Source organism: Triticum aestivum, chromosome 1A (genome assembly GCF_018294505.1).
Source record: "Triticum aestivum cultivar Chinese Spring chromosome 1A, IWGSC CS RefSeq v2.1, whole genome shotgun sequence".
Taxonomy (NCBI): domain Eukaryota; kingdom Viridiplantae; phylum Streptophyta; class Magnoliopsida; order Poales; family Poaceae; genus Triticum; species Triticum aestivum.
The window spans coordinates 10,597,514-10,610,302 of NC_057794.1; the positions used below are offsets into that span (position 1 = coordinate 10,597,514).

Consider the following 12,789-nt stretch of genomic DNA (forward strand, 5'->3'; position numbering starts at 1 on the left):
CTCAACGCCGCCCCGGAGCCCCGACCACGACCTCGACGCCGCCTGCCCCTCCCTCGTCGCAGGCACCCGAGGTGAGCACGCCTGCTCCTCCCTCTGCCCTACCTCTGCCTAGGGTTTCTACCTCCATCAAATTAGTTAGGGTAATTAGGGCAGTAGTTCTTAGGTACTAATTAGTTAGTAAGAACTAGGTACTAATTAGGTACTAGAATATTTTTATTTATAGTATGTTTATTTTTAGTAAGAACTAGTTGAATTAATAGAACTAGTTAGTAAGAACTTGTTGCTATTTTTTTAGTTAAAGCAATTTTCCCGCATCGACGTGGACAATGCCTATCCCGCATCCTCGTCGTCGAGTCGGCGGAGGACGACACCTGCTTGACCAGATGGGCCATGTCCGGGACTGGGCTCCGCCGGGGTGGTACTGGGAGGCGCTACCTACCGGGGGGCGCAGGTTGGTGAGGAGCCAGCCTGTCGTTGACCCGAACCTTCTTTGATGGCGGTCGCGTGGGCCAGTGACGGTCCAGAGGCTCGAGGACTCCGCGGAGGTGGTGCGTCACCGTGTCAGTGAGGAGGACGCGCACGTCCGTCGCTACTTGTTTGCGTTGGAGCACAGGTTCTCCAATACCTGGCAGGTTCTCCAGGGATCTCACTGGAGCTATGATCCCGTGATGGTTCCTTCTCTGTGGGTGTCCACCGCCCGCGCCGATACCCGTCGTGTGCTAGGGTTTTAGTTGTACTAGTGATGTTATATGTATGACACTATTCAGGATGTATTAGTGATAATATTCGACGATGTATGGACGCATGAGATGATTTACTTTTGCTTATTGAATGCATGCTAATTTGAGTCTTATAAGATATTTTGAAATGTATATCTTGTGTTGCTCAATATCCAAGTGGCCGGTCATGTTTGCAGGTTACACCTCCGAGTGGCCTATGTTTTGCCGGAGTGTTGATTCATTTCCGTTCCGGCAAATTTCAAGCGCTCGATATATCCTATTTTAGCAAAGGTCATGCCGGATTTTTCTGTGAATTTTGGCATGACTTTTGCCAGAATATGTAGGAAATATCGAGTGCCCCGAATTTGTGTGTTGAGTATCCTGATAGTTGTCTTCTATCGATTTTCAATTAATGTTTTAACTATGAACATAGGAAATGTCTGACGACAAAAAGGATTTCGGTATTTGCAAATACTGCGAAAACGAGCGCGGCCTGTGCGACGGAATCTTCCTAGATGATGATAGGCGCTTCAGCATCAAGTTGGATGAGAACTTCGAAGTGGATACAGTAAATCACAACGACAAGTCTTTTTTCGTAATTAAGCATGACATCTGCTTCATTTGCTTGAACTTATATTTTTTTACTATTCTACTAGTGTATCCCCTGCCATGCAAAAGTTTTTGTATTGGATAAGATAGGTTTCAGTCATACTACGGAGGTAAAAAAAGTTTATTTGAAGACCAAGCATGGTTATATTTTCCACGCAAAATTATACAATTCAGACGACTACACCTATTTTGGATGCAAAACATGGCTAGCACTATGCAAGACTTATGCATTTCAGCCTGATATGGTTATCACCTTTGATATTCGTCCGGAAGATGATATTGAAGGTAATACCGACATCTGGGTCGATGTGCAGACGCCTCCAGTTACACCAAAATGTAAGTTTCTCAACCATATTTATGTCTTTGATATTGTTTATTCAAAAATAATTGACAACTAATTTGTATTGTCAGCTTATTTCGGTGCAAGCAAACATGTCCAGCGCTTGGTAGACAGGACCTACTACTGTCCCGGGGCTGAACTAAACTGCGAGGAGCTAAGTCATTATGTTTCATGGCTTGAGGATCTTGATACCGTCAAGACAAATTTTCTTCCTAGACTTAGAAATCTTAGTACTGAAAACGTGCGACCAATAGTGTTCGTCATGAACTACGGTCACATCTATTTAGGAATGATGGTAAGATTTTTACTATTTGTCCTCAGTGCATCTTTTCCATACATTATTTGTGAAGCTAAACTTCATTGCTAAGTATGTGACCATACGATGTTCTTCAATAGGGACTCCCGATGAATGTTGTACCTTATGGGATCGAGACTAAAGGTACCATGACTATTATTAGCTTACTGCCAAGATATCCTACATGTTACTTTAGTGCATTCAAGATCAGCGATGAATGCTTAATAGTGTAAGACTGGACCAGATAAGTGATGGGGGAGCGCAGACAAGTACTAGGGAGCAGCAAACAGATGTGCTACCCAAAATTAGGAGACAGGTTCATCTGCATGCTCCAACTTGATCAAGGAGGAGAGCTACACATGTTTTATGTTGTTTTACCTAAGAGAGAGCAGCAGGAGTGATTAGCTAGAAATGAGTTTGAGGATGATGATGTGCTACACTATTACTATGATGATAAAATAGCTAGTGTTGGTGGTAATGACTGATGATTATTATTAGCTAGTGTTAGTGGTGATTAAATAAATATTGTTGGTGCTAATGATTATGATGATGATTAAATAGCTTGTGCTGTCGGATTAGATTCAAGTGGAGGCAACATGTGGTGCACATCGAAAGTACTACTAGTCCAAACTAGATCAAGTTTGGATTAGTAGTATACTTTTGACATGCACCACATATTGCCTCCACTTGAACCTAATCCGCCTTCATTTGACACACTGTTATGGACATAATGATGTAAACCTCATAACTGGTATTGTACCAATATTTGTACGATGGCGCATAAATACACTAAAAAACAATACTAGTAGCGATGGAAAGAAAACACGCTGCCAGTAGTTACATTAGCAGCAGCGTGGGAGTGAACAAGCGTTGCAGCTATTTGTCCTAGCAGTAGCGCGTGCGGCACGCGTTACTGCTAAGCAATAGCTGTAGCGCCTTATTAGTAGCACGCCTACCTGCGCTACTAGTGAGCACAAAACCAACGCTACTGCTAGGGTTTTCCCTAGTAGTGACACCCGGAAGCACTCGAGCACGAACACCGCCAAGAAGAGCACAAAACCACCGCCGACCCCAAACCGACCGCACCACCACCACCATCAGCCACACACCACCAACACCGTCAGCCACACACCACCGCCAACCAACCACATGAGCCGTCGGTAACCACCCACAGTCAAGGTCTCCAAGATGACGCCTCCAAGGAGGTAGCAACGTACACGACGCCGTCGTCGCCCGATCTAGCAAATCGGATCATGGACTTTCGCCCGAAGACCCTAGACTCGAGGGATTTGGATGAACTAGACTCCTCAGCAACGCGCCTACAGGGAGGAGGATGACACCAGAAAGCATCACGCGTCACCGGCATTGACTGAGGTCTCTGCAAGGTTTTCACCCGGAGCCAAACACGAACGCCTCGCCTCAAAATCCGAAGACCGCCTCTGGCCGCCACAGCAAGCCCGGGGAAGGGAGAGGAGCACCCCCACTGCGCCACGAGAAGAGGGCCACAAGAGCCGTTGCCATGAAGCCTGGGACCCCCTCCACCTCTACCCTCACATGAGTTGGAGCAGCCGGAGCCGGCAGCAGGCACCACCGGCGCACAAGCGCAGGATGGCAGGAGGGAGGCCATAGGACGCGGCCGCACGCCCAGATCTGGAGCCACACAAACCCGCCAAATCTGGGTCAGATGCATGCGTGCCCGCCTCAACCCCGGCCGAGTCCGGCTCCACCGCACGCGCCGCACAGCAGCCAATACCGGCAAACCCCAAGCCGCCGCAACTCGAGAGCCTGCCTAGCTGGACAGCCGCCACGCACCACCACGAGATCCAGCAGCCGCCAACCACCAGGAGCTCCCCACGCGGAAAAAAAGAGTTGGTCCCGCCACCGCCAGCCGCCAGCGGGCTTTGCCCATCGACGTGTGCTGGCGGCGGCGAGGGAGAAGCGGGAGGAGGGGGTGGGTTTCGGCGGCAGGGGTCGGGGGTCCGCCCGAGTCGCCTCCAGAGGAGACGACACGGGGGGGTGTACGTCGCAGGATGCCTTTGAAAGGGAAAAACGGCCGGCATCTAATTGTCGACGGCTTGAACTATGATTAATTACTGGCCATGAGTGACAAAAGAACAACTCGCTCTTGCAAGTTATATCATATGGCAGCCATTCATACCATATAGGAGTATATATTTCATCGATCCAACAACCATACTATACGGAACCTCTGCTGATCTTGGCTGGTTTCCAGAAAAGTCATACCAACCGGATGCACTATTTAGTTGTTTCTTCTGAGTAATAATAGCATCTAAACTGCATTTCTTGAAAATGCAACATGATTTAGATCCATAGCTCGCCGTCACATGCCTGTTCAATCTGGTAACCATATTATATAGTACTCTCTCCGTCAATATCGGAACGACCAGACAGCCTGTTTGTTGTCATGTGTCGGCCAGGAGCCAGCAAATTAAGGTATAATATAGAATAAAATCATGGCCGTGATCCCTGTCGTGCGTGCAGTTGCCAACATCCTGTGGTCGCTCCAAGCTCTGAAGCCAGGCTAGCAAGCATGTTCAGCTTTTCTCTTCTTGGTCAGACCTTAATAACTCCTCAACAGTTGCTGTACCAACCTCGACATAAGAAGTCGACAGAAGGAGCCAAAGAATGATCATTGCGAGTGTGGTGTCGTCTCCTCCGGATGACATCTTAGCTCCAGTGAATCGGATGAGGAGAGGGTGTTTTGTACTTCCTCCGTAAATTAATATAAGAGCGTTTAGATCATTAAAATAGTGATTTAAACGTTTTTATATTAGTTTACGGAGGGAGTATCTATTACCTCATGTAGACCAAACTTATCCTAAGGAGAACAGACAAGATATCACGGAACCCACACGCACTCGTAATCAGGTCTTCATGGAATCGGAAGGGTTTTGAATTGGAAGAGTTTTAAATCAATACGTACATTTGCTCACATGAAACAGACAGATACTCACTAGTACAAATTTTGATTGAACATCAAAAACAACAAAGTATGCACTTCTATAGTTACGTGTCTTATTCGACGGAACTAACATACATGCTATTGAAACTTAAATCCGACCAGGAAACCAACCTACAGCTTACGGGACCTATGCAGTATGAGAAGGCGCTCTGCAACATCTGTCATTGATGGTCTTTGATCCACATCAAGATGAAGACACTCCATAGCAATCTTTGCTAGCTTGTCAAGAATTTCGAAATTGCCTGTTGTTGCAATTTCTGGATCAAACAACTTCAGTGCTGTCTCCCCTCTTTGATGACACTCTTGGAAGCTGCCCACTAAGCTATTATTGTCAGAGTGAGTGGCCTTCTTCCTGCTAATGAGTTCTAAAATGACAACCCCAAAACTATAGACATCACTTCTGTCGGTCAATCGGCCTGTCTTTAGGTATACTGGATCCATATAAGTCATGTCACCTATGATGTTGGCAGTCTGTTCCTTGTCTTTTGCAATCAACCTTGATATGCCAAAATCTGAGATCTTCGGCGTAAACTTTTCATCCAAGAGAATGTTTGCTGGTTTAACATCACCATGCAAGATTTTGGTGTGGGTTTGTGAGTGCATATAAGATAGACCATGTGCTGATTCTTGAAGAATACTTAGACGTACGTCCAAGTTGAGAAGCTTGCTTTTATCCTTGTGAAGAAAGTCTTCCAAGCTTCCATTGGAGATGAATTCGTACACTAGCATGGGGGTATCCACTTCAAGGCAACAACCTCTAAGCCTTACAATATTCCTATGCATGACTTGAGACTGGATAATAACTTCATTTGGAAATTGCTTGTTCTCATGCACATTATCACCAATTGGTTTCTTTATTGCAACTAGAGCTCCATCAATATCACCCTTGTAAACTTCACCGAAGGCACCTTTTCCAATTAAATTGTGACTCTTTAAAATTGCTTTGAGCTCCCCCCTTTTGAAAATCTTAATATTTGCAGCATCCTTTAATGTAAGGCCACCATTCTTTCGGTAAAAGTCCCTGGCCTCCCGCCTCTCTTTGCGAAGAACATAAACGAATATTATAAGTGCCAAGACGAGAATGCCACTTATTGCACCTACATGGGAAAAAATAAAAGAATAAAACCTTAACTATGTAGTTTCCCATAAAAGATATAATCTTAATTCTGGAGTTTACACAGTGCTTTAAACTGCCACAAATATAAAAGTGATACATGGGAAATTGAATTAAGCTGTGTGTGTGTGCGCGCGCGTGCGCGCGCGTGTGCGTGCATGTGTGGAAAACGAGTAGTCATATCCAAGACAGTCAGCAAGGACCAAGATGGTCAACGAAACTCCCGCTCAGTCAAAAAAAAAATCCATAGTGGTTAGCAAAATTCCAAGAAAATTGCCATGGTCAACAAGTCAAGCAAGAAGGAAAGAATCAAACGGGTCCAAGTCTAAATAAGGCACAACTAACCAAATACACACTAATGCATGGATGAAGAGGAGTTGTGTAGCATGTACTATGAACACCCTCACATTTGGCTAGTCTTCACGGACTCGGATCTACACTTATCATTCTATCGCTCACACCTACCAACACAATCAGTAGCCTTGGTCATTTGTCAAGGTACCCTCCCATATGTAAAGCTCCCCATAGATATGGACTCTCATTCCCTCTCACTTGAATAAACTTAAGGGAGAAGGACAGTAGGGCTCTTTGGACCTATTTTGACTATTCATAGTGAGTAACACATGCCGTAGTAACATGCATGCGACATATGCAAAAAAAGATGGGATACGTAATTAAACAGGAGAGAGACAAATGAAGTAACACATCATTTTATCATCAAATAGCATTTCCCAATGAAAAAATGTTTCTACAAAGTAATAAATGAAGGTCTCTATCTTACAGATAATTCCCAGAAACAATTTTGAAATTATCTCAAAAAAATAGTACCAAACACGAGAAATTCAAAACTTCCACCACTACCGTTTGGCGTCTCTGTGCTGCAGTTCATAATTACTTGGAGAACGGTTGTAGAATATATATAGGTAAAATTGTGTCTGTCATAGCTTACCATGTTACTTGTTAAGGCTTAATATGTCTTTAGCGATTTAAAAGTAATCAAAAAATATAAAATAAATAGTGGAGCATCACTCTAATGTAAAAAAGATGATCCAACAGCCCGATTGTGAAGATATGCATTTATGCGTCCTTGAAAAAAAATCATTCCAGGCAACTGAGAGAGATCAATTTAGAGTCATTGTATTTTATGCTCATTGTCAAGTTGTTGAATTTCAGTTGAATTCATGACGCTTCACCTACAGTCTCGAACTATACAAACTACATATTTGAGAAATAAGATGTTTTAGCATACTTTAATTAGTTTGTATATATAGGTAAGCTTGGGCTACCAAGGGGGATCAATTTATACAATTTAATCATCAAATGCGATGGAATTAATACATACATGTGTGGTAGGAGTATGATGTTAATTACTCAGCAAAAAGAAGAGTATGATGTTAATTACCTATGGAAATCTGTGCGGCAAGTGGGAACTTTTCAGTACATCGTTCGGTTCTTGGGTCATGGCTTCGATAACCTAGACGACAGTTGCAGTCGTACGATCCTTGGGTGTCCGTGCATACACCGTAGCAAGGATATTTGGCCGGATCTGCACATTCATCTATATCTGTGTGTCCCGGCCGCAAATTCAAAAATGAAAATTAATCAGGGACATTTAAATATTTGAAGTTTTCAAGCATCTCTATATCAGTATGTACAACATCAATCAACTGCATATAACATGGAAATATAGTTTATAATGAATTTAAACAAATTAATATGTATGATGTAGGAAAGAAAAATAGAACATCAAGTATTTTGAAGCTGAGGAAGTACTAATTAAGCAGGGCCTCTTACTAGTGCATCCATTGGGCAAGTAGGCGTCGCCCTCGTAGCCATTGGAGCACTTGCAGTTGTAGCCAGGCCCGTTGATGGAGTCGACGCAGTCGCTATGAGCGCTGACACAGGCGTACTGGTCGGTCTTGGCTGCTTGCTTGCACGACGGTATGTCACCGGAGATGGAGCTGTTGCCGCGAATGGCCCAGTCCAGCCACACCGGCGAGGACCGTTTTGTGTCCATCTTGAGGTGGGACCGGCGGAATGTGTAGTTGTTCCTGTCAGCGAGGAAGGCGTAGTCGCACGGGCTGTAGTCCATCATGCTGGAGTGGTCGAACTCCCGGAAGTTGAAGTAGTTGTCGGTGAGCCCCGGCGGGATGTTGACGCGGCAGCACCCTACGCCATCACATAGGCCGTCCTGCGCGCTAGCCGAGTTGTTGCAGTAGGACATGCACCCGGTGTAGTAGGCGTAGTTAGCAGTGCCGCCCTCGGTCCTCTTGCTCGCCGTGAAGCCCAAGGTGTTGCAGCCGACGACGACGAGCATGTTGTGGGTGCTGGAGATGCGGTACACGCCGTCCTTGTTCATGGTCGTCTCTCCATAGTCCCAGTTGCTGTTGGTGTCACCTGGGTCGGAGGCGTTATAGCACTGCCACCCCATGGGGAGCATCACCTGCGACTGGTCTGGATCCAACGTCAGCTTCACCACGCGGAGGGACGTACCGGCGAGCACAGGGCTGTTGTTGATGCACTCGATCTCGAAGCCCTTGCGGAAGCAGCCGACGCCGATGCCGAAAGGGTAGGGGATGTCCACGCCGCCGCAGCTCGGCCGACACCCAGCAGTCGTCGCGGTGGTGGCTGCTGTTGCAGCTGCCGCTAGGAGCAGCTGCAGCAAGATCAATGGCGTCCACATATGCTCCATGCTGACCGTATGTATGTTGGTTTCCGGCAAGTCACCGCTTTATAAGAAGCGAGCGAGCACTCATTTACAAGCGTGCCAGCCTTGTGAAAGGATGCGTCATCCCTGGCTCATCTCCAGTGAAACAAAGGTTAATAAGAGCTTGCAAAACGATCTTACATTATGGACGGAGGGAATCATATCCATTACAGCCGAGGAAGAAAATAGCGCAGCCCTTAAAGTCCGCTATAGCAGGACATGGAGTACGTGAGCTTGAGCTCACTTGCACCTTTTGCTACACAGTAAAATTGAAAAGAAAATACTAAAAAAATTCAAAACAATCTGAATTTTTTGGCAACAAACATTTATAAGTGTTTCACAGGTGTGCCGACTTCGGTGATGGAATGACATTTGTGGAGGTCTCGGCAAAATAAATAAATGAAATCATGCCAAATAAAAACTGTTTTGGAAGCATTCAATTTTTTTGAGACCTGCATGAAAGCCATTGTGTCACGATATTTTGCACACATATGAAAAAACATCAATGTTTGTTGGTAAAAAAAATCATATTTTTAGATTTTTTTTTGGATTTCATTGTAGCAAGGGGTGCATGTGAGCTTGGGCTCACAAGAACACTTTCAGCTATAGCGAAGCTATATCGCGCTATATTAAATGATTGTGCCCTGATTTCATTTAACGAGACATTACATGGAATGTTCTAGTGTGCTATTAGCCGTGTTGTATAGCGCACTATCTTTTTGGGTGATTAATCACAACATGCATGACGACGCATGCTAACTCAATGATTATATATGCCGACAAGCTCAACTGCTTGATGTATTATTGTGGCGCAAGTTGCATTATCAAATGACTTGCACTCCTGTCGCTTCCTCCATTCTGCCGGCCCAACCTAATCAATCAGCTGCAACCGTTCTTTAATTTCCATGTAAGGACAAGCCTGGCTTTGGACTCATTACAACGACGTCTCTCCCCACGTTCACCATCTATTGAATTGTTATTTACAAAAAATGACTTGTTTACTTTCATGCATTTCAGAAAGAAAAGAAAATTAAGCATTTCAACTCTAAACTTTGTCTGGAGTGTTCGTGTGTTCAGAATGTTACCAAAAACTCATCCAAGATTAGTATTGTTTGTCATAAAAGGTTCAGCAAGCTCAAAACCTGTTGGTGCCTGAAAATGTAAGACATAATAAATATGAAAAAATTTCTCAAGAAACTGTGGCAAAAAAGATTCAATGGCTAGATCAAACTAGATCAAACTCTTCATCAAAGCGTGCGACTATCATGACCTTGGTAGGACCTTTAATCAACCATAATCCAAAACTCACAAATATGGTTGATACACACGGTCTATTTTTGCAGCTAATATACACATGACACAAACAGGTTTGTCATGATAATGTGTGCACACTTAACTGCTCAATATACAAGTTGCATTTTCAAACTACTTGCACTCCTCTTTGACCTCGCTTTCAAGCCAAACTAATTAATGCTTTTGGAGCCACACTTTAATGGTAAAGACAAGTGCGGATTTGGCATCATTGCGTTAATGTCTCTTCCTAGGTTCATCCTCTATTATATTATAACTAATGATAATTTGAATTATTTATTGATGCACATTTAAAAACAAAATAAAATACATATGACAACTATAAGCATTTCTGATGTGTTCAATGTTAAAATTGCAAAAAAAAACTCATCCAAGCCCTTTTATTTGCCTTTCCGTCAACTCACTATTTACGATAATTGGCCACTGGTTTTCATTGTCTAAGAATGCACACTTCAAACTTTCGGGAAGTTGTTTCATTTCTATTTGCCTTGGTTGTATCTTCTCTAATGGCCTTGCACTGCTTTCCAACATGCTCATAGGTCTGATTTCCTCATATCTAATTTCACTATTTTCCTCCTCAACTACTTCACAATAATTACTTCCATACCTCTCTTCATAAACTTCTTCCACACATTTATGTGCTGTATCAATTCTGTAGCAGTGTTCTTCTCTTTGAGGAACATGTGTTGCATTCTTCATGTTAAACTCAACATTTTCATTTCCAAACCTCAAGCTCAATTTAGCTTCTTGGACATCAATAAGTGCACCAGCTGTGGCCAAAAATGGTCTTCCAAGTACTACAACCTCACTTTTGTCCTCCATATCTAGCATTACAAAGTCAACCGGATAAGCAAATTAAACTTCCCAACTTTTATTGGAACATCCTCAAGAATTCCAACGGTTTCCTATATGTTCTGTTGGCTAACTGAATGTGGTAGCACACTAACACTTGAGCCCAAGTCACACAGAGCATTGTAAGTTTTGTTTCCAATCAGACATGGTACACAAAAGCTTCCTAGATCATCCAATTTTTCAGGCATGGAATTCCGAATTATTGCACTACATTCTTTTGATAGAGTCACTACTTATAGTTCATACATGCTTCTTTTCTTTGTCAATAATTCCTTGAAATATTTTGCATACATTGGAACATGCAAGATAGCTTCTAGAATAGGAATAGTAATCTAAACTCCTTTCATAGTTTCAACGAATTTGGCAAATTGCTTGACATCTTTGGGTTTGTTGAACCTCTTAGGAAAAGGAATATTGCTGGTTGTTATTGCTTCCTCGAGCAAAGGCTCAGCTCTTGTTTAAAAACCAGGAACTTCGACTCCAGTTTCAATTTGGTTATCAACTCATTTCTCCTTTAGTTTCTCGGATAACGTTGAATGTGAAGTTCCGGATGAGATTGACCTCATAGCAAGTGGCACATATGTCTTCGGAGTAGGGCGTAATGGCACTGTCATAACTCCACTCCTTTTAGTGACCGCATCAACTGAAGATATTGCCCCATAGTGGGCTTTTGGGTTTGGAATTGGTTGAGCAGGCAGCCTTGCTTCATTTTCTCCCACCATACTATCCATATTGCTCACAAGCATCTTAACAGAGTCTTTTAAGCCATTAACTTCATTTGTCATTTTGATAATCAATTCCAACTGCATCTTCATGATTTCCTCCATTCCATTTGACTAAACATTTTGTTGTTCATTCTGCCTCAGCACTTGAAATTAACCTGGATGATTTGGTGGTCGATTTCCTTGTACTGTTGATCCACTTGCATATGACTGATTGTTCTTGTACGAAAAGTTTGGATGGTTCCTCCAAGAAGGATTGTAGCTGTTTGAGAATGGACCTTGACTTTGGGCATAACTCACTTCTGAAACCGGTGATCCAATTGCTGAATAAAAGGTACATTCTCCTAAAGGATGACTTGCTTGGCCACATACATCACACATTTGAGGCACACTTACTGAAGCTACAAATGTACGGATACAATTTGACATGATACTGTCTATCTTCTTGTTCAAGATGTCAATCTATGCCGCCATGCTATCATTTGCAGTCACATTATACACACCAGGATGCGATGGTGCTATTGCTCTTTCACTCGACCACTAGAAATGGTGAGACGCCATACTTTCAATCAATGCAAATGCTGCATCAAGATTTTTGTTCATGATTCCTCCTCCGGCAGCAGAATCAACAAAGGCTCCGGTCTGAGTAGTCAGTCCTTTGTAAACGGTTTGTAACACCAGCCACCTTTCTAACCCATGATGGGGACACATTCTGATTAAAGAGTTGAATCTTTTCCATGCATCATACAAACTTTCTCCATCATATTGAGTAAACCTTGTTAACTTGTCCCTGTATTCAGCAACTTCTTTTGGTGCAAAATATCTCTCGAGGAATGTCTGTGATAAGGTTTCCCAAGTATTCTTCAGATGTTCGGGAAATGAGTGAAGCCATACTCTTGCTCCATCTCTCAAGGAAAATGGAAACATTGACAATTTGATAGCACTTGGTGAAACTCCATTTTTCTTGAGGGTGTTACAATACTCCAAGAAAGTCCTGATATGCTCATGTGGATCTTCTAAAGTTATTCTGCCAAATCTGGACTGATGTACCATGTTAATCAGAGCTGGCTTCAATTCAAAATTGTTTGCCTGAATAATTGGTTGCACCATTTCTCCTGGTATCCCATGATCTCTTGG

At 43.3% G+C, this 12,789-nt stretch overlaps 1 protein-coding gene and 1 non-coding gene across 2 annotated transcripts; one reads left to right on the forward strand and one right to left on the reverse strand.

The window, feature by feature from the left end:
* Positions 1–4,925: 4,925 nt before the first annotated feature.
* Positions 4,926–8,752, reverse strand: LOC123067981 (wall-associated receptor kinase 2). Its single transcript, XM_044490547.1, has 3 exons — positions 7,855–8,752; positions 7,463–7,624; positions 4,926–6,043 (listed from the first exon to the last, which is right to left on the reverse strand). Exons 1-3 carry the CDS (start codon positions 8,750–8,752, stop codon positions 5,058–5,060), a joined length of 2,046 nt encoding a protein of 681 aa, XP_044346482.1. The 3' UTR covers positions 4,926–5,057.
* A 3,591-nt stretch (positions 8,753–12,343) lies between these two features.
* Positions 12,344–12,449, forward strand: LOC123072385 (small nucleolar RNA R71). Its single transcript, XR_006435088.1, has one exon. It is a non-coding gene; the product is annotated as a small nucleolar RNA R71 (small nucleolar RNA).
* The last annotated feature ends 340 nt before the right edge of the window (positions 12,450–12,789 follow it).